The 23,468-nt window shown below is 40.8% G+C and overlaps 1 protein-coding gene across 1 annotated transcript in view; it reads right to left on the minus strand.

The window, feature by feature from the left end:
* Window positions 1–23,468, minus strand: part of NBAS (NBAS subunit of NRZ tethering complex) — a 308,496-nt gene that overhangs the window by 43,121 nt on the left and 241,907 nt on the right. The window contains exons 45-47 of the mRNA XM_061154831.1: window positions 19,738–19,956; window positions 15,596–15,798; window positions 13,249–13,338 (exon numbers count right to left, since the gene is read on the minus strand). Of these exons, the coding sequence (XP_061010814.1) occupies window positions 13,249–13,338; window positions 15,596–15,798; window positions 19,738–19,956 (512 nt within the window). The remainder of the gene's footprint in view (window positions 1–13,248; window positions 13,339–15,595; window positions 15,799–19,737; window positions 19,957–23,468) is intronic.

Below are 23,468 nucleotides of genomic sequence, written 5' to 3' on the forward strand. Positions count from 1 at the left end.
ATACAATTTTCATGGATGGCTTATCCCACCAACTAGTTAAAACCTTGCATTCAAAGGAAACAAAAAGAAGTATGACCTATTTCTACTAATGATACTGATAGTGCTGGGGATCATTCAGTAATTTTACATTAACTATTACTAGTTGACAGTAACTATGCAAAGTAAATATTATAAATACTATTTTATTTAAAATTTTCCAGTTTTACTGATATAATTGACATGGATGTGTGTGTGTGTGTGTGTGTGTGTATATATATATATATATATATATATGTAACATTGTATTAGTTTAAGGTGTAGTATGCAATTTCATGTGTATATATACCACAAAATAATTACAATAAGCTCAGTTAACATCCATAACTTGATATAATTTTTTTCCTTAAGATGGTAACTTTTAAGATTGACTCTCTTAGTAACTTTCAAATATACATTATATTGTTAACTATAGCCCTCATGTTATACATGTAAATTTCATTTTTATAGATAAGGAAGTAGGCTTTATGGAAGTGACAGCATATACCCACAAACATCTATACTAGTGCAGTATGACTCCAAAGTCCATGTTCTTTTCTACTATTTTTCTGTGTTTCAATAAGGGGTTAGTGGTGGTTTAGTCACTAAATCATGTCCAACTCTTGTGACCCCATAGACTGTAGCCTGCTAGGTTCCTCTGTCTATGGGATTCTCCTGGCAAGAATACTGGAGTGGGTTGCCATTTCCTTCTCCAGGGAATCTTCCTGACCCAGGAATAAAACCCAGGTCTCCTGCATTGCGGGCAGATTCTTGACCGACTGAGCTATGAAGGAAGCCCCGGTAAGGGGTTAGAGCATCAAATTTTATACTACCCTAAAGATAAAATACAAATGTATGGTTATTAAAAAACTAGGAAGTCTAAAAGGATTCAGAGAAGGTGGGGACATGTGAAAAACTTTCTATCCAGTACTAAAAGCTCTTTGCTTATAATCCCCAAATGGACCATCTCAGGAAAACAACTTATTTGATGATGATGTCAGTGAATTACTATCGATGACTCTTGAGAGGTCGCTCACATAGAAGCCTCACTCCCACAGGGCCCTAGAGATCCATGGAAAAGCACTGAATGATATAGATTTTTTAATAACCAAATCCTTATGAGGCTTCCAGCAACAAATCATCTACATCAAGCTCCAAATTCCATGAACTAACAAGACCACAGGAAATTTTTTTAAAACTTCTGAGAAGAATGACATTCTATAATACCACTGAATACTTCTCTCAGTGTGCATTCTATAATATACTTGCCAATACAATTTTATGGCAATTTAAGCTAAAAAACAAAGTTGGTTATTTGTATATCGGGCCAAAATATATTACCAAATGCAATGGACAAACTGGCTTAAGCATGTCCTCCATTTACAAAGATATTTGTTAGTTTTGCCTTTGAGTGTCCTTCTTAACATGTACCAAAAATGGCAAAGCTGGGGGTGCAAAAGAATGCCACCAGTATTTCTTGACTATCTACTAGGTGCAAAGCAGACAGCACTGTGTGGTAGAAAAGAGTATCATTTTGGAATCTGACAGACCTGTGAATCCCAGCTCCATCCTTTCCGAACAACTCTCAATAAAAAATTAAGAATGTCCTCATTCCCACTTTACAGTTAAGTAGACAAAGATCCTGAAAGTGTGTCTCTTGGAGTCTGTGAAACCAGACAATCCATATGAAGCACCCAGCACTGTATGTGACACAAAGGAGGGATTTAATGAACTATAACCATTATCCAAATAATCATCATCATTTTATTATCAGCATCACCAAAGTACCTGATGTTCAGGGACGAAAAATTGTATGATCTGGTCCTTAAAAGAATTAATAATACAAGGAAACAGAAAGACGTCACAAATGACTATTCTACAAATTACTAACATAAATCGGAACAACTTTTTGGGAAGAAAAGTGGGTAGAATCAGGGAAGGCTTCCCAGAGGACGTGGCCTCTGAACAGGATCATAAGGGACAAATGGAAGGTACATGAATGGAAAAGGGGGGAAACATAACCCAGATAAAGAGAACAGCAAGGAAAAAAACATACAAAGATTTCAAAGGACACAGCATGTTCAGTGAGTGATAAAAGCACAGATGTCTGGGGGTAAATCAGAGGAGAGAGCAGAGGGAAGACAGGTCTCCTGACCTGGATAACCAGAGCTCACACACAGGCTGAAAAGGTGATGCAGCTTCACACTTTGAAAGGACAGGCTTTGCAGGCGTCAGCCCAGACTCAGTGCCCAAAATGATTGCTTCCCAACAGTGCTATGCTGACCAAGAAGCTGCTTCATGGTGCTGAGCCTGTTTCTTATTTGTAAATTGCAGATGGATAATAACCCTTTACTCAGAGGAGTGGTTTGAGAATTAAATACACAAAATGAAATAATAAAGCAGAAAATATATTATCTGGCACATAACTAAGAAGTTCAGTTAGTGGCAGCAATGATTACTGAGGACTCTGGTCTTACTTGGTGTGGAATGGGAATGACAGAGGTCTCTGAGCAGTGAAGTACTGTGATCATGTTAGTGCTTGCAGAGGTGTGCAGGCTGGGGCACACTCAGGACCTCTTGGTGAAGCCTGCAGGGGTCAAATTAAGTTTGACTTGGGAGAAAAGAAGACTAAAACACATTTTTGGCCTTGAGTCCAAGCCAGTTTCACTTAATAAGAAGCTGGTATTTTGACCCTTGTCACCCAAGGGCCAAGTGGAGGGGCAGGTAGGATGGGCTAGAATGGGAAGAAGCTGGAGTCATGAAGGCCAGATGGAAGTTACAAAGATCACACAGGATCTGCATGTGGTGAACAGGAATGAAAACTGTTAATGATAATATGAAAGCTTATTGTGTGCCAAGAGTTACATCACTTCATCGTCACTATTTTTTTTTTTTTTTCATGTATTCTGTTATCATCTCCAGTTTGCAGATGAAGGAACAACCACAGAGAGGTTTCATAACTTGTTGTTTTCTAGTTGTTAATTCGTGTCCGACTCTTTAGACCCTATGGACTGCAGCTGGTCACACTCCTCTTGACCATGGGATTTCCCATTTCCCATACTGGAATGGGTTGCCATTCCCTCTCCAGGGGATCTTCCCAACCCAAGGATTGAACCTGCAGCTCCTGCGTTGGTAGGCGGATTCTTTTACCGCTGAGCTGCCAGAGAAGCCCCACATAGTAAGTAGTACAGTCAGTATTTGAACCTGGGCTATTTTACTGCCTTGTCAGTGACTATGCAATACGAGGGAACCAAATGGAGGTAAATCCCAGAACACTGTGGCAATATGTGACAGAGAGATTATTATCATAGCATTTCCCAAGTCTTTTAGATTGAGTTAAATTCCTTTTACCCAAGAACCTACTGTTCAGTTGATAGCACTGGACATTTTGGAGAAAACTGCTCTAACTTTTGGTTGATAGTTCAAATATATAATGAAATTATGAAAACTCATTCCTAAAAACAGAAATATTATGTTCTAGAAGTACTATGTTCTAGGTGACCTTGGCTATATACTGTGAATATGTGTGTATGAGTGTGTGCATGCATGTACACACACTCAGTAGCTCAGTCGTGTCCAACTTGGTGACCCTGCAGACTTTAGCCCGCCAGGTTCCTCTATCCATGGAAATTTCCAGGCAAGAATACTGGAGTGGATTGCTATTTCTACTCCAGGGGGTCTTCCCACGTCAAGGATCAAACCCGTGTCTCTTGCATCTCCTGCACTGCAGATGGATTCTTTACCACTATGTCAGCTGGGAAGCCCATATATTACAAATATTTGTGCTCAATGACACTACACAGAACCAAAGGGCAGCTCTGTAGGAAAAGCTGTCCAGGACAGTATCAACTAGATACTATTTCCTAAAGATTTTAGCTGCAAAATAGTCTACATTTTAAATAAAATGTGAGTTTTTAAAATTTGTAGTCACCCTTACAATGGTGCAAATACACACACACACACATATACAGAGGCAGAGAGAGAAAAACAGAATGTAAGAACTGTGATAAAATGTTAACAATTGGTGAATCAAGGGGAAGAGAATATATTCATTATTTTTCAATCTTTGCAACTTTTCTGTGGGTTTGAAATTTTTCAAGATAAGCAAGTGGGGAGAAAATAACCAATTATGACTTTTATAATGTAAAAAGAAACAGAATGGGAAGGAAAATGATTCCAGTTTTATAGTTGTTCATGAAGGCAAGGGGAGGGTTTAATGAGCTTAGGAATAAAAAGAGAACATGATTTCAAAACACTTTTACCTTATTATAAAATTTATACAAATGATTTTAAAAAGATATAAAATAAGTAACAGAGAAAAATCTCTCATAGTTTCATTGCCAATATACAGACATTTGCTCCTACCTCTTTCCCTGTAATGAGGATTCTGGGGACAGGAGAGAGGTTAAACTACACAGGGTAATTTAGTATACTATTTTTAAAAAAAAATAACTACTAAAGGAAACACACACACATTCATACAATCCCTTCTGGCCCAAAAGATAAGGAGTCTACTGAAATATACAAGATGTTCTATTAAAAGAAAAGAACAGCAGCAGCAACAATGGCAACCAAAATAGGTTCAGTGAATGATTAATTTGCCAACGTGATGTTCCATTGTGTAAGGTAGCACGAGAGGATATTCACAAAACTACAAACGAATGGAAGAGAAATGCCGACTAAACAAAGGTAATTATTGAATCAAAGAGAAAAGACAGATTTTGAGAATATTAATAAGATGACCCTTTGTAAAAGAGCTTGAAGATTTTGCATGGCATAAACATATGAAGATGACCCAATCTTGAACTTAAATGGTGATGGTACATTAAAACAGACAGTAAATATGAAAAGCAGTATATATGTCATGATGCACTACACAAAATAAAACTATTGTTCTTATATTTAAGAATGGGGGACGCAAAGACTGCATTCAAACAGGACAAACATAAACCTTTATGATTTCCTGTAGACATAAATGTCATAATTTGGAAGGCTTAAGGGAGCAGAAGTTCACTCTGTCTAATCTTCTATACTGAAGGCATAAGCCAGCAGTCAAATTTTTGTATTGGTATGTATAGTATATACCAATGTGTCAAATTTTTTAAATATTACACAATGAAGGTCTTCTTTTCTCTCATTTTCCTGAGATTATAATTGATATGTAGCACTAAGTATAAGGAGTACAGCATAATGGTTTGACTTACATATACTGTGAAGACTACCTTAGTAAGTTTATTGGTAATCTATCATCTCATATAGATACCAAAAAAAAAAAAAAATGAAAAGGTTTTTTTCCTTGTGATGAGATCTCTTAGGATCTACGCTCTGAACAACATAGTGCCTCTTTAAACGCTGGAAGATGAGGGCTCAGTGGAAGCCGCCTGCCTTAGATAAGGCCTCTTGAGCTCTCAAGTTCCTCTGGACTCCACCGGCTCCTCCCTGCCCTGAAGGCCAGTCTACCTTGTTCATTTTCATTACCTGTCAGTATGAAATGAGTTTGAGAACTGACGTGTAAACTGACAGAGAAGGAGGGACAGGACAGGTGGGTGGGGTGGGGCAGCAAGTAAATGTGAGTGAGTGAACAGTGAGAGACATTGAGTGAACACTGATATTCTAGGAAGGTCTCAACTCAGTTAAGGAATCGATCCACACACCGTGTACACTTTCCTCTCTACACACAGACCTGGACCTGTCCCAGGACAATGTCCTCTATGCATCAGCTCCCTGGAAACAGCTGGGGCTCCTGGCAAGGAATAAGACGGAATCCAAAACAACTGAATGCATCATGTGCTAATGCCATTGTGGTAGTGTAAAAAGTGTGGCATTTTTTTTTTTCAAATGATTATCGTAATCAAGTTACAGTAAAGGAAAAATTGCTGCAAAGGCAGTAACTGTGGTGTGCACACAATTCCAATCGCAAATCTTAATGTTTTCTAAATTTATTTTTAATTGAAGGATAATTCCTTTACAATATTGTGTTGGTTTTTGCCATACCTCATCATGAATCAGTCACAGGTACACATATGTCCCCTCTCTCTTGAACCTCTAGAAAGATGGTACTGATGAACCTATTTGCAGGGCAGCAACAGAGACACAGACATACAGAACAGACTGACGGACACAGGAGTGGGGGAGGAAGGGGAGGGTGGGATGAATGGAGACAGTAGCAATGGAAACCTATACACTATCATATAAAATAGAAGCCAACGGGAATTTGCTATATAGTCAACTCAGTTCAGTTCAGTCACTCAGTCATGTCCGATATTGCAATCCCATGGACAGCAGAACTCCAAGCTTCCCTGTCCATCACCAACTCCCAGATTTGACTCAAACTCATGTCTATCAAGTCGGTGATGCCATCCAACCATCTCATCCTCTGTTGTCCCTTTCTCCTCCTGCCTTCAATCTTTCTAGCATCAGGGTCTTTTCAAATGAGTCAGTTCTTTGCATCAGGTGGCCAAGGTATTGGAGCTTCAGCATTAGTTCCTCCAATGAATATCCAGGACTGATCTCCTTTAGGATGGACTGGTTGGATCTCCTTGCAGTCCAAGGGACTCTCAAAAGTCTTCTCCAACAACACAATTCAAAAGCATAAATTCTTCAGTGCTCAGCTTTCTTTATAGTCTAACTCTCACATACATACATGACCACTGGAAAAACCGTAGCTCTGACTAGCTGGACCTTTGTTGGCAAAGTAATGTCTCTGCTTTTTAATATGCTGTCTAGGTTGGTCATAGCTCTTCTTCCACGAGCAAGAGTCTTTTAATTTCATGTGTGACTCAAGAGAATTCAAACCAGGGTTCTGTATCAAATCTTGACTTTTGATAAATAAACACTAATAGCACCTTTGGGGCTGCTCTCAAATGTATGCCAATCACAATATCTTCTTGAGGTTCATTCATCAATAGAAGCAAGGGCACATCTCACTGTAACGAGATAGAAATGGCAGCTGTGAAGTCATTAATATGGCCTTAGGTGGCCCAGAGAACCACTGTAGTGTAGACTGGATCCACCCTCCTTGCTGGTGACCATGGTTCATATTACAGATTGGAGGCCTCATACACTGTGGGTGCTTGGAGAGCAGATACACTTTGCCTCCTGGAGCATGAAGAGTGAGAAGAAATCAGATTCAATTTGTTCTAGTGGGCTTTCTTTTTCTTTTTATGGTCTTTTGCGTGCTTGAAAAATAATGTGAAGTCCCTAGGTAACACCAAAGAACTCAGTGATTTCTGAATGATCTGACATTGCTCAATATACATCAAGCTTTAAGACATCTAAAGCTGGTACCGTGATTAAGGAGCAATTTAAGCAAACAAAGACTAATAAAATACTCACTAGCTTTGAACGAAATCTTTGTTCCTTTTTGAATGGTGCACAGAGGAATTCCTCATTAATTATCTGTTTTCTGAGTGGATTTATTTCTGTATATCCATTTGAGAGTCACTAATATACTGGTCTGGGCTTCCCAGGTGGCTAGGTGGTAAAGAATCTGCCTGCCAATGCAGGAGCCACTGGAGATGTGGGTTCAATCCCTGGATTGGGAAGATCCTCTGGAGGAGGAAAGGGCAACCTACTACAGTGTTCTTGCCAGGATAATCCCACAGTCCATGGGGTCGCAGAGTTGGACATAAATGAGCGGCTGGACACACACACAATATACTGGTTCATGCTTGTGAGTTATTTGTCAGGAAATTTTTAGAAGATATATGAAGGCCCAGATAACTATGATGGTGTAGTCACTCATCTAGGGTCAGACACCCTGGAGTGTGAAGTCAAGGGGGCCTTTTGAAGTATTACTACAAAGTTAATGGAGGTGATCAAATTCCAGCTGAGCTACTTCAAATCCAAAAATGATGCTGATAAACTGCTGCATTCAATATGACAGCAAATTTGGAAAACTCAGCAGTAGCCACAGAACTGGAATTTTCATTCCAGTTTCATTTCAGTCCCAAAGAAGGGCTTTGCCAAACAAAGTTCAAACTACCGAACAACTGCACTCATTTCACATGCTAGCAAGGTAATACTCAAAATCCTTCAAGCTAGGCTTCAACAGTATGTGAACCGAGAACTTTCAGATGTACAAGCTGGATTTAGAAAAGGCAGAGGAACCAGAGATCAAATTGCCAACATCCGCTGGATTGCAGAAAAAGCAAGAGAATTCCAGAAAAACATCTACTTCTGCTTCACTGACTGTATTAAAGCCTTCGACTGTGTGGATCACAACAAACTGTGGAAAATTCTGAAAGAGGTGGGAATACCAGACCACCTGACCTGCCTCTTGAGAAACCTGCATGCAGGTCAAGAAGCAACAGTTAGAACCAGACATGAAACAACAGACTGGTTCCAAATCAGGAAAGGAGTACGTCAAGGCTGTATACTGTCACCCTGCCTATTTAACTTATATTCAGAGTACATCATGCAAAATGCTGGGCTGGATGAAGCTCAAGCTGGAATCAAGATTGCCGGGAGAAATATCAATAACCTCAGATACGCAGATGACACCACCCTTACGGCAGAAAGTGAAGAGGAACTAAAGAGCCTCTTGATGAAGGTGAAAGAGGAGAGTGAAAAAGCTGGCTTAAAACTTAACATTCAAAAAACTACGATCATGGCATCCAGTCCCATCACCTTACGGCAAAGAAAAGAGGAAAAAGTGGTAGCAGTGACAGATTTTCTTTCCTTGGACTCCAAAATCACTGAGGATGTTGACTGCAGCCATGAAATTAAAAGACACTTGCTCCTTGAAAGAAAAGCTATGACAAATTTAGACAGCGTATTAAAAGCAGAGACATCACTTTGCCAACAAAGGTCCATATAGTCAAAGCATGGTTTTTTCCAGTAGTCATGTACAGATATAAGAGTTGGATCACAATAATGGCTGAGTGCTGGAGAATTGATGCTTTCGAATTATGGTGCAGAAAAAGACTGTTGACAGTCCCTTGCATGGCAAGTAGATCAAAACAGTCAATCCTAAAGGAAATCAACCCTGAATATTCACTGGAAGGACTGATGCTGAAGCTCCAATATTTTGGTTACTTGATGGGAAGAACAGACTCACTGGAAAAGACCCTGATGCTGGGAAAGATTGAAGGCAAAAGAGGAAGGGGCGGCAGAGGATTAGATGGATAGATAGTGTCACTGACTCAGTGGACATGAATTTGAGCAAATTCTGGGAGACAGCAGAGGACAGAGGAGCCTGGTGTGCTGCAGGCCATGGGGTCGCCAAGAGTTGGACACAAGTTAGCAACTGAACAACAACTGTGCGTGTGTGTCTGAATCTCTGCTGTACACCTAAAACTAACACAGCACTGTAAATCAACTACGCTTCAATTAAAAAATAATAAAGTGACACTTATGCAACTCTCATTACTTGGTCTGTCATTAGCACCATCACCTCCATCTTTCAGATTAGGAAATGACAGTCAGACAGGCTTTGCCCAGGTAAGGACAGGTTATGAATTCCTCTCACAGTATCTCATCTTTTTCTGACATTAAAGAGCCTGCAGTGGACAGTTAAGGGAGCGCTTCTCAAACACCATTGTGCTTAGGAATTGCCCAGGGATATTATTAAAATATAGATTTTACTTGGTTGGTGTGGGTAGGGCCCAAAATTCTGCATTTCCAACCAGCTCCCAAGTGTCCCTGAGTCCGTGGACTGACCTTTGTGAAGTCTTACGTCATTATTTTTCTCTGTTTTTCTCACCTCCTCCACCTCCTTCTCTGCACCTTGGCCTTATTTCCTTTTCCACGCCTTGCCTTCATGTGTGTGTTGTGTTTAGTGGCTAAGTTAAACCTGACTCTTCTGAATTATTATTTGTTTCAGTCACTGAGTCATGTCCCACTCTCTATGATCCCATGGAATGAAGCACGCCAGTCTTCACTACCCTTCACTATCTCCTGGAGTTTGCTCAAATTCATGTCCATTGACTTGGTGATGCTATCTAACTATCTCATCCTCTGCTGCCCTTTTTTCCCTTTTGCCTTCAATCTTTCCCAGCATCAGAGTCTTTTCCAATGAGTTGGCTCTTTGCATCAGGTGGCCAAAACATTGGAGTTTCAGCTTCAGCATCAGTCCTTCCAATGAATATTCAAGGGTGATTTCCTTCAGAGTTGACTCGTTTGATCTCCTTGTCTTCCAAGGGACTCTCAACAGTCTTCCCCAACACCACAATTCGTAAACATCAATTTTTTGGTGCTCAGCCTTCTTTATGGTCCAACTCTCACATCCATACATGACTACTGGAAAAACCATAGCTTTGACTATATGGACTTTGGTCAGCAAAGTGATGTCTTTGCTTTTTAATACACTGTCTAGATTTGTCATATCTTTTTTCCCAAGGAGCAAGCATTTTTTTAATTCCAAGACTGCTTTCACCATCTGCAGTGATTTTGGAGCACAAGAAAACAAAGTCTGTCACTGTTTCCATTGTTTCCTCATCTATTTGCCATAAAGTGATGGGACTAGATGTCATGAATCTTAGTTTTTTTAATATTGAGTTTCAAGCCACCTTTTTGACTAGAAAGAATACTGGAGTGTGTTACCATTTCCTTCTCTGGAGATCTTCCTGACCCAGAGATTGTACCCGCATATGCTGCATTGCAAGCAGATTCTTTACTGCTAAGCCATCAGGGAAGCCCAATAAATATATGCACACATATATATGTATGTATAAATATACACATATGTTTTCTTTTCCATTGTGATTTATTATAAGATATTGAATATATTTTCCTGTGCTTCAGTAGGTCCTTGTTGTTTACCTATTTTATATATAATAGCTTGTATCTGCTATTTCCAGAGCCTTACTTGAAAAGAGCTTGAATCCCCAGGTTTCTCTGAAGACGCCCCTGGGAAAAACCTAGAAAAGAGAGTGACTCCCCTCTGTGACTCTTGCAAGCAAGCTCTTGGGGAGGGGAACTGAAGCCAAGAGTGTCAGGTTTAACTGTCCACATTCACAAAGCACTTGCCAGGCATAAAAGTTAGGACTTTGTCTTTCTTCTTCTTTTTCTTTTCTAAGTGGAAAAAAAAAAAAAATCACTGAAATTCATTTTTGTTGTTGTTAAGGAGCCTCTGTTATTCTGTGTCTCTGGGATGCAAAGTAAGGTCTCATTCTGACTCTCCATTCCCCAATGTCTTCCTCTTTGGAAATCAAAGCTTAAAAAGAAAATTGTCCTGTATTTAGGAGACTCCAGTTGGATTCTTCTGTATATCCTGTATATATATATATCTGTTTATCCAGCTGGAAATTCACTAAGAAAAACACTGCCTTCTAATCTTTTCGAGATGTCCCATGTGGGACCAGACTGAGGGATTCCCCGTGGAAGGGGCTTCAAGCAGTATCTGTTAAGATCCCTTCCATCACATGAGGCCAGGGTCCGGGTTGGGGTACCTGAGAGCAACACATGGGGGAGCGGCAAGCTGAGAACTGACTGAGGGACTGTGACTGGAATGGCGATAGCTCGATGGACCGTCTAGAAAGTGACACACAGCACTTCTGTCTGCGCTGCTGTCTGCCACATCTGCCTTGTGTAGGCTGTGTCCTCAGCCTGGACTGCCATCATCCACCTCCATCATTCTTATCACAGACTCAGGCGTCACAGACCAGGTCCAGTGCTGTCCCTTGTGGGTCCTGCTCTGACTTCCCTGGGACATAACAAGCCACCCCCTTCACCTCGCTTTCTGCACAGCACTGACTATGCTATTACACGGGAACCAGGGCCCGGAGCAACCTGCTCTCCCTGCAAGACTCTGAGCTCCTCCAGACTGGAGGTTACTTCTTACCCAGAACTGGAACTGAGAACAGAGTGTGACACACAGTAAACACGAAGAACAATGGCATTTGTCTTTAAAATAACGGGCCCATGTGAGCCACAGCTGTGGCTTCCTTACCATTTAAAGAGCCACAAGCAACGGAGTTTAGAAAAACTGTGCAAAGCAAAAGGCAGAGTGGGTAGAGCACCCTGCTTGCCATGCTGTCCAGCGCACCCACACGGTTTATCCTGTGTCCTTTCACTCAAACCGTGGGCACAAAGCTATGCATGTAGACATGCTCTAAAGGCCACCGAGCAGTCAATTACGCTGCAGGGGCAGACAGGAGTCCTGGCTGTGTTTCCCAGGCCTCTGACTCTGGACAAATCAATTCCTCTCTCCCAGCCTTTCTCTCCATATCTGCAAACGGCAACAATACACACAGGTGTCAAAAATCATAACCACTAAATCCACAAAGATAAATGGAAAGAGTTCTAACAGCAAGTAACTAAAACTGAATATAGAAGTGTTCATACATTTTGATTGAAATTATGTAAAAATATATCCGTACCTGAACAATAACTGGGAGGTAATACGCAAATAAAAACAACAATATCACTGAATGAACTATGAGGCGGTTTCTCAAATATGCTTCATCATTATTATATCATATTTTCCATTAAAAAAGAAAATTGGGGTAAAGCCTTACAGGGTTGCCATGGATATAAGACACAGGAAAGATCTCCATAAGCTCCGGGAAATATATTCTTATCATTCAGCTGCTGCTGCTATTATTCCTCCTACTAACCCTGAATAGGGTTCCTAGGTGGCACTAGTGGTAAAGAACTAGCTTGACAATGCAGGAAACATACGAGACGTGGGTTCGATCCTGGGTCAGGAAGATCCCCTGGAGGAGAGCATGGCAACCCACTCCAGTATTCTTGCTTGGAGAATCCCATGGACAGAGGAGGCTGGCGGGCTAAGAGTTGGACATGACTGAAGCAACTTAGCACGCACACACCACCTGGATGAAAAATTCTTTCTAAAACTGGATTGGAGACACACACCTCCTAGGCTTACAAAGCCAGTACAGTCTTAATCCTCCGACAAGACAGATCTTACATATACAAAGCTTTTCAAAATATAACATATACATTCTAGGAATCCCCATACTTAATCAGTAGAGTAAACCTCCTGGAGATATGAACCCCTCCTCTCCTAAAATGCTCAGCACAGTGTCTCCTCCTTGGCTGCCCTTGAAAGGAGTGAGAAGAGACCATGATCTCTGAGGCCTGAGAAGCAGACGGTCCTGCTGGAGCTGATGGACTAAGAGAACAAATCTCCAGAAAGTTCTCAGCTCTTCTTTCAGAGCCACCTAGAGAAGACGCTTAGAGGTGGAAGCGTCATAACCACAGATATTGAGAGTAATTCTAAGGCTCTAAGGAATGCCATTAAGTGAGACCTGCAAACCGCTCCAGCCTTACCCTTCGCCCACACTGGCATGGACCGCGGCAACAACTCCTTCCAGGACGTGGAGCGGGTCCGCCGGGCCCCCGAGGTCAGCACTGCCTCCACTGTGAAGGGAGAGACAGAGAGAGGAAGGAATTCAGGACGGATGGCTCAAGCCTCAGAAACCAGCAGGGCACTGACACTCAGATGAACCCAGCTGGATCTCAGCAGAGCATACGCCACGAGCTCACAGCCATTCATGGCATATGCAGCCCACGAAGTAGCAGGCCCTGTGCTGTGTGTGTCCTAAGGATGTGGAGAGGAAACCTTCTCTGCCCTGAGGAGCTCATAGTTTAAGAGGCTTGTTTTCCTGCCAAGAGAGTAGCAAAACGAAGTTTAAAAAATAAAAATTAAAAGGAAAAAGAGAAAGAAAATTTATTTGCATTCTGTTATTCAAAAATTCAAAGAAATACTCAATGGGCACTAAAAATATGAGCTATTTTAAGCATTAAATATATATAACCTAAATCCTCCAGTTGGCCTTTTCCCCACAATATTACTATTCACATGGCCCTTACAAGGCACCAGGCAATGCTACGTGCTTCACATACATCCTGCCATTTAATAATCCAACACCCATGAGATGGGCCCTACTATGAAGTCCACACTACGGATGTGTATGCATGGAATTCTACGGAATTTTGAAAATGCAACAGAGGGAAGAGAAGTCTTAGATGAGTTTTCTGGATAATTTAAGTTATATGATGTAAACCAACTGCTGGATTCAGTATGTTCATACCTTTGTCATATTAAGCTTACTAAATTCACTAACCTTCTAAAAGGTAAATGTCATAGACCCAGTCAATAGCAATTTATTTTCCTCAGGAAGAGAGGCAGATGAACTAAAAGTTCCCTTTCTCCCACTACTGAAAGATTTAATCCATTTTTATTGAAAGTCTTCTGTGCACCAACTATAACATTTATTAGACCAGAATGAAATCTTCAGTGCTAGAACTGGGCACAGGGAAGAAAAGAGTATAATTTATGTCAGAATTTTATAAATGTAAAAATATCATGTCAAATTTTAATTATATGAAAACGTACAATTTTTAAAATGAAACTAAGTTCTCTTCAAAGCACTAATTTTTCAAACTTTTGTTTTTGTGAGATTCATATGAACTTGAAGAAATAATAAAAGATAACTAAAATCAAAAAGCTCTCCTGGTAGCTCAGATGGTAAAAATCTGCCTGCAACGCAGGAGACCTGAGTTTGATTCCTGGGTTGGGAAGAACTCCTGGAGAAGGGAATGGCTACCCATTCCAGGATTCTTGTCTGGAGAACCCATGGACAGAGGAGAATCGAAAAGATAAACATGGCAAACAATTATCTGTCATCACTTGAAAGTGGAAAGTGGCTCTAATAACCACCAGCACCACCAAAACATAGTAAGTTCATTATATAATAAAGGTTTATTCATTTCACATTTGTGATTTCTAAAAAATGTTACACTACTTTATTTCTTTCCTTATACAGAAAATTACCAGATACCTCAGAGCATTAAGGTGAAAACTGGATGAAGCTGGGTAATTAAACTGATAAAGGCTCATTTGATTTCAGTGCAGCTGCTGAAAACTGACATGCTTTTAATCAAAAAGTTCCTCAAGAGCAACACAGAATCACAAAGAATGCTTAAAAGAAGAATAAATTAAACACAACTAAATCTTTTAGGCTAATTGCATTATTCACAGAAAGCACTTGATGCCTCATTATTTTCTTAGCTTAACTTTCCCCTCTTTCCTAATCCCCCGGAAGCTTTCCTACAAAGATACCAGCCTATTGACAGGAAGCTAGAATTTCTCAATTGTCGGCTTTATACCATTAATTGCAGGTAAATAACGTCCTAAGATACTTAACAGATGTCTAACTTCTTCAGTATGTGATTAACCATGCCTTGTGTACTTCAAAAGAAACTTCTGGGAATTGGTTTTCCACTGCTGAAAAGACAAGCTCTGAAAATCCACACTAAAATCACACAACAGGTCTGACACATAGGGACCTGCTTCACTGGCCACACTGGCCTTTGTCCCTTGTTTCAAGAATTATCTGAGTGAGGGAGAGGGTTGACTGAGAAATTAGCTAGCGCTTTGACGTGTTACACACAGGACCGATGATGGAGCATTTTCATGGTTCTCCACTCTCAAGATATTTTAAGACAAGAGACTGAGAAGTCTAATCATAATCTCTTACTTTTATAAAGTACTTCATAGTTATACAATGCTCCTATGTACACAATATTATATCTTCATAACAACTGTGAAACAAGTACTTTACTGGCAAAAATATCAGCTCAGGTTTTCCTTGATGACTATTTTATGGCTTACCTCAATGCAGAGATGATTTTCGTTACTGCACTGTGCACGATTTCCTTGGGCAAAATGTCAAGAGGGCCCACAGCCACCTCCAGCAGCTGCTGAATCATTCTTAGAGGCTGACCGTCTAGACACATGGCCAGGGCTTGATTGTAAACTTTCTCTTTTTCCGACCGAGACAGATCATAGAAGTAACCGTATTTCTGCAGCATTTCCTGAAAACATGGAATTCAACATGTAACTATGAACTAGAAATTACATGAACAGAATGAACTATACTCAGAAGACTCTCAAACCAAATATACTACAACCACTAACACCACACGGAGGAACATGTAGGGGATGTTAAGAGCTTGGTCTCCAGAGCTACCAAGACTTGAGTGTAAACCTTGCTTTACTGTGTACTAAGTAGTAAGCCATTGTGATCTCAAATTTCCAGTGTCTATAAAATGAGAATGAGGACAATCAGTTCTTGTGAATAGAGGGTGTTGTAAACACTCAATAATACAAAAATCAGTCATTTAGCACAATGTCAGGCACAAAGTAATGCTCATTAAATTTCTCTATTATTATTATTGTGCTATAAACACATCACAGTTAAAATCTATTAAGTATCAACTATGTAAACCCAGGTATTGTATATGTTATATAATTTAATGTTTATAATTATGCTGATAGCTCAGTTGGTAAAGAATCTGCCAGCAATGCAGGAGACTCTGGTTTGATTCCTGGGTCAGGAAGATCCCCTGAAGGAGGGAAAGGCTACCCACTCCAGTGTTCTGGCCTGGAGAATTCTATGGACTGTATAGTCCATGGGGTCGCAAAGAGTCAGACATGACTAAGTGACTTTCACTTTTCTTTCAACTATCCCACAAGGAGTTTTAATTAGCTCCACTTTATCAGAAAGGAAGCTGAAAACCAAAGGTGTTAAGCAACGTGTCCAAAGTCACATAGTCGCCATTAACGGAGCTTGGGATTAGAATCCAAATTTATGCTTTCCCCACCACATTCCCCCATTCCACACTGCTGGTCCCTCTTTGATAATATTGTAAAAACTAACATGACAACAAGTAATTTCAGAAATAGAACATAGCCTACCATTGTCCAGCATACCAAATGTGATCACTTGATGTTAACAACACCTTTTTTTTTTAACAACACTTTCTAACTTTCACAAGTGCTTCTGAATATAACTGCTTTGTCTTTCAAATCTTAACTGGACATTTGATGATATCAAAGAATTACTATTAATGTTTTTATTGGTAATGCAGTGGTAGTTACATTTAAATATATCTTTTAGCAATAGACATGGAAGGATTTGTGGATAAAATGAAAAGATGACTGGGTTTTTCTTTAAAATGACTCGGAGGAGTAAGGGTAGAAAGGAAATAGACTGGTCATGTTTTGATAATGGTAAAAGCTGGGAGTTGGGCACATGAGCTTTCAGTTTACTATTCTTCCCATTGTGATACTTTCTATACTTAAAAACAAACTACCTGTGAGTTAGGCAAGGAAATTACTAGTATCTGTACTGAGACAAGAGGAAACTTGAGGTTCCAATGGTCTGTGATTGAAGTTGCACTAACCTTCTTGAGTATACAATATGGTCTTTCACTGAGTATATAATTAAAGAGGTTAAAATCAAAGCCTGAACTTAAAAGGGTCAATATATATAAGGTTGAAGGTTATTTTCAGCATTTGATCTAAAAGGTGCCTTAACAAAATCATATAACGTCAATTTAGGGACCAGAAGAGGCTCCTATTAAGGACCATCCATGGTCTAACAACATTTGCAAGTAGCTATTCCAAGTGTGCTCAGTCCCTCGGCTGCGTCCAGCTCTTTGCGACCCCGTGGACTGCAACTCATAAGGCTCCACTGTCTACGGAATTTTCCAGGCAAGAGTACTGGAATGGGTTGCCATTTCCTCCTCCAGGGGATCTTCCCAACCCAGGAATCGAACCCACATCTCTTTCATTGGCAGGAGGGTTCTTTACCACTGAACCACCTGGGAAGCCCAAGTAGCCATTTGGTACATTTAAATCACAGCTTCACTGAAGCAAATGTCTGTTTTTGTGTTAATAACTCCCTCAGAGCTTTATACACCACTTGAGCCACTGAAAGACAACTTATTCCAAGAAGAGTAATGACAATTCTCCAGATATGAATATACAATGTTTGATTAGAAAAATAAATATGTACTTAAAAACTCATAAGTATAAATCACTTCCACCTGATTCAACTTTTACCCTAGTCCTAATTACTGATTGGTGGTGGTGGTTCAGTTGCTAAATCTTGTCCAACTCTCGTGACCCCATGGACTATAGCCCGCCAGGTTCCTCTGCTCATGGGATTCTCTAGGCAAGAATACTGGAATTCATTTCCTTCTCTAGGGGATCTTCCCGACCCAGGAATTGAACCCGGATCTCCTGCATTGCAGGCAGATTCTTTACCAACTGAGCTACAAGGGAAGCCCCTTAATTGTCAATGTTTTTAATACTGTCAATAATTGCAATTACTAATTATACAACTGTAACCATCAGCAGAATAAAATCAAGATTGGTAAGGCCAATTTGCTCCCTGTGAAGGCTTCTATATTGCTCATAGCATTATTTAATATTATTTATTAGATAGGCTAATAATAGGCACTAAAACATACAAAAATGAAATAAAACTGCAATCAGGCTTATGGATTCCTCCCATTATCTCTTGGATGAGGGGCTTGCATTTTTGTGTCTCATACATATTTTGAAATCTTCCATTTGTTCAGTATCTGGACTCCTCTCCACTGACTGATTTGTCTAGTCGGGAATATATATATTGTTTTACAAGACAAGAATACAATTCATTAAACACATAAGATTAAAAAAAAAATAAAGCAGATCAGTGGCCACTTATAGGTTCATTCACTACAGCATTACAAAGCAAATGGAATATTTTTTACATACCTAAACACTGTTTTCACCTGGATGAAAACCATTTATGTAGTGATTTGTCAATAGAAAGTGAAAGTGAGTCACTCAGTCGTGTCCAACTCTTTGCAACCCCATGGACTATGGGAATTCTCCAGGCCAGAATACTGGAGTGGGTAGCCTTTCCCTTCTCCAGGGGGTGTTCCCAACCCAGGGATCGAACCCAGGTCTTCCACAATGCAGGCAGATTCTTTACCAGCTGAGCCACCAAGGAAGCCCAAGAATACTGGAGTGGGTAGCCTATCCCTTCTCCAGTGGATCTTCCGACCCAAGAATCGAACTGGGGTCTCCTGCACTGCAGGCGGATTCTTTACCAACTGAGCTATGGAAAAGAATATTAAAATTCCCACGATGGTGATAATACAGAAGAAAAGCTCCAAAGGCTACAGAGGGTTTCCTTATGTAGTCCAAACCCTCTGGTCCCCAAACCTCATCAGGGCTCATGACTCCCATAAGCGGGCTTTTTGAGACTCCACTAGACCAGAAGGTCCCAACTAGAATGAACTAGGAACAACTTCATCAGCCAAAAAAGTCATGTCAAGAATAAATTATATTGGAAAATGCACCAGAAAAACAGGATGAGAACATACATTCTTTAAAAAAAAAAAAAAAAAAAACAAAACTTCTGAGGCAGGCATGGATGGCTATTTCTGAATTTTTCTGAAAGTTAGAAAAATTTATCATCATTCAATTGGAAAGCAAAACATCTCCCAGCTAGAAATAGAGTGTGTGTGTGTGTGTGTGTGTGTGTGTGTGTGTGTGTGTGTGTGTGTGTGTTGTTCACTTAATGACGTCTGACTCTTTGTGACCCCATGGACTGTAGCCCTCCAGGCTCCTCTGTCCAAGGAATTCTTCAGGCCAGAATACTGGAGTGGATAGCCTTCAGAGGATTTTCTCCAGGGGATCTTCCCAACCCACGGATCAAGCCCAGGTCTCCCATACTGCAGGTGGAGTCTTTACCAGCTGGCTACCAGGGGGCCCATGTGACTGAATCACTTTGCTGCACACTTGAAACACAACCCTGTAAATTAACTGTATTCTTCAACTTAAAAAACAGTTATTGAAGAAAAGTCTGAAAGATTGAAAAGCCGATCACAACTACGAACGTAGCTTTAAAAGACAAGTGAAAGAATACACTGACATCATCCGAGTGTGTGAGCATATAGAAGTTTGCATTTCATTACCTGCTCACTGTTCTTCAGAGAAATGATGAAGCTGTGGTCGAGGGTTTCCAGGTGTGCCAGTGATTGCTCCAGATGATTCAAGGCATCTGCATAGGTCACCCGAGACCCGCCAGCCTCCTCAGTGTCTTCTTCTGAACTTCTTTTTCGTGGCTTTTCAATAAAATGTTTGACTGCCTTAATAGCCTTTCCAGTCATTTCTTTACGTGCTTCCAGAGACAGCTTTACCAACAACAGTAACAAAAAGAAAGTGAGAGAGAGGAACTGAACAAAGGTAAGAATCACCTTACATATTACATGTGATATATTTAGTAAAGTATTAGTGTGGTAGAGAGAACAAGAATGAAATTTTAATACATAAACTTTAATGAATAGGACTTTTGCTATACTAGTTTTTCTTCCATGAAGAAAACGAAAATAGGATGGTATCACTTGCACTATTAAATGCATAAATATAGCTTTTTTTAAAAATGCTAATACCCAAAGCAGGTGGTGTCATGATGAAACATATTCAAATAGATTACTGGTTACAGTGAAAAAATGAGGAGTCATTTCTATAACCAATTCTGGTAATTTATTATAAGGAAATAATTCAAAAGAAGAAAATAGTATAGGCATGAAGACTTTAACTGGAATAAGAATATAAAAATACAACTTTAAAAGCAATCCAATTGATAGTAAGAGAAATGGTAACTAGCGTATGACAAATCACTTGATAGAGTATTATGCAGTCACTAGGAGTTACAGTAAGAGTATAGTCATTATCACTGCTTGGTTGTATGATTATCATAAAATGTTCAATTATAGGAATCAGAAATCATAAAACTGTATCCTGCTTACATTAAAATCTGAACTATACCTGTGCATGTGAAAAGTGAAAGTCGCTCAGTCGTGTCCGACTCTTTGCGACCCCATGGACTTTACAGTCCATGGAATTCTCCAGGCCAGAATACTGGAGTGGATAGCCTTTCCCTTCTCCAGGGGATCTTCCCAACCCAGGGATCGAACCCAGGTCTCCTGCATTGCAGGCGGATTCTTTACCAGCTGAGCCACCAGAGAAGCCCAAAAGTGAAAGTGAAAGTGAACGTGCATGTGGCTGAAGACAACACACACACTATTAGTGACCACTGTTAAAGTTTTGAGATTATGAGCAATTCTGTTCTCGACTTTCCAAATTTTCTAGAATAACGTTATATTCACTCATTTACTCAGCAGTTGCTTACTGAATTCTGATGTATGACAGTCACTATGATAGGCATGCAACGCTTATATTTTTTCTAATATTTAAAATGTTAAGTTCACTTGGCCCCAAGAATACAAATTAAATCTCAACTTAACCCGTTTTGATAGACGCACCACATTCTTCAGAGCCACTCTGGGGCCTTTCAAGCCCTGCTGGTTTGTGCTGCCCCAGACCCAGATTTTAGTCGCCTGTCAACTGCTCAAGCACATTTTTACTAGAGCTGTAAGAGGACTCTGTGTTGATTTACAAAAGCAACAACAACAGATAAAGCATCCTAGGACCAAATCTCATCCTTCCTATTACTTCTTAAAATCAGTCATGTCCTGTGTCTGGTTATTCTGAAAAGTAGGCACAGGCATCAAATACACAGCACTAATGACCCCACCAAGGGGCAAACCTCCTCTGCCCTCCATCCCCAACAGCGCCCTCCAAGTCACTCCACATAAAATTGTTTTATAATAGATGGCTGGCATTTCCTTAGGCTCTTATAGATATGGATGAAAGGTACCTTTAGGAAAGCACTATTTTCACTGCACTGTAAGTGTTTGCAAATACAGCTTCCAAACAAGTTCTGCAACCCCCAGCACCTATGACATAAAACCAGAAGCCACCAGTGACCAGCAAGGATCAGCTAACAGTATTGTCTCTTTCCTTAAATAAACTGTGAATGCCTTTCTGTGACTGAGAAATTCAAGATATCCTAGAACCCGTGTTTAGTTCAACAGACCTCCCTACGCCCCCCAGTGATGTGGATGGAAAGACTGAGCCCCAGAGAAGGTAGGTGATACATTTGGGTTCGTGACGAGTGAGAGAGTGAAAGTCGGAATTCAGGTCCGTGGTGACCAAGCCAGTGCTCCCCCCCACTGTCCACCACACAGTCCCTCGGTCACGTCTGCCTCGTCACAGGATCTGACAGGGCGAGCGAATGAAATCAAGACTTCACAGCCCCACTGGACCCTGTGTGACTTGCCCTCCCGCTCACCCCACCTCTCTAACCCTGTGTCCTCCTTTCTCCTGTTCTCAGCCTGTTCCTAAGACACTGACCTCCCTGCAGGCCCGCACGGCCTTTCTGCTTGTCGGGCCCTCTGTCTGGAATGTTCTCCCAGGGATCCTCACGCTCGTTCCTGTGCCCCCCTCAGGACGCGGCAAAAAGGTCACGTTATCCACGCGGCCTCCCTGAGCACCCAGGAAGAGCGGGCACACCCTCCGTCCTCCTGGGCCGCCCTCTCCTCAGCCTGCATTGCTTTCTCTTCACCACTGGCATGCTGGGCTTCTACTTGCTGTGGTCTTCACTGCCGTCTCCCCAGAGCTCAGGGTGGTGCCGCATACATAAGAAGTGTACTGAACGTATAAAGGAATGAACGGATGAATGACAACATTTCAAAATGACAGAATGGTGAAAGCAGGCTTGTGGGAGTAGGAAAGCTTATGACACATGTATAACCACTAGTGAGCACTTACAGCAGGAGTGGAAAGGCCCGGATAGAAAATGCTAGGCTTTGGAGGTCACTTACGGTCTCTGACATGTACTCTTTTGGTTGGCTGGCTAGTTCTTAGAATCCTTTAAGGACTGTAAAAACTAGCTTAGCTAAGGGCAGTACAAAAACAGGCAGTGGGCTATGATTGACTGACTCCCCGGTCTAAAATATTAAAAAGCTTTAGTTGGAAAGATGAACTGAGAATAAATTGTTGGTAGTATTGAGTGCCAGGCATCTGACCTGGAGGAGTTCAGGAGCCACAGAAGGCAAGTGGTATTCTGAAGATAATTGCATGGGAACGTTTTAGTCAGTTTTTTAGTTTAAAATCATGTTGTAGATTTTTTTAAAATATGAAACTACAAGTATCTGGGAAAAACTGTCATCCTTTCTTAAGCCTGCCTTTGCCTGTCCTTCCCAAATCAGTTCAGGGTTCACTCCTTTGAGATGCTGTCGCTAACATCATCTCCTCCCTTATGTGTTCCTTTTAAAGCTCACCTGTATCAAAGAACCCATCTCCCTGTGTTAAAATTGTCTGGTTACTTGTACATTTCCTCTGACTAAACAATGTGATCCTTCAGGGAAGAAAATGTGCTTTTTAAATCTCTGTACCCCTAGCCCTTAATACAATGTCTAGCACATTGTAGACAAACCAAAAATAGCTGCTAAATTACTCAACAACTCTGCTCAACATAAGGGTGTGGGGGAAGAACCTTTAAAAGTCCAATGAAATAGCATTAGCTATTAGCTAATAGCAACAGCCTCATGTCTTGAGAAATTTGTGGTCCAGAATGCGCCCAAAGGCTCTCTAGTGTCTTATTTATTTACCAGGGGCCCTAGTGTCTTACTCCTGTAAGATGGCCTCGAGAGACGAAATTCACAAGGACATTTTCAAGAACTTGAAACAGAAGCCTCAGGACCAGATGTATGTCATCCAGACAAGGCCAGTCGGGGGCGGTCAGAAGTCACGCAGGAAGAGGCAGCAGGACATTAGACATTGGACATTAGACAATGAG

This window comes from Dama dama, chromosome 11 (assembly GCF_033118175.1).
Source record: "Dama dama isolate Ldn47 chromosome 11, ASM3311817v1, whole genome shotgun sequence".
Taxonomy (NCBI): domain Eukaryota; kingdom Metazoa; phylum Chordata; class Mammalia; order Artiodactyla; family Cervidae; genus Dama; species Dama dama.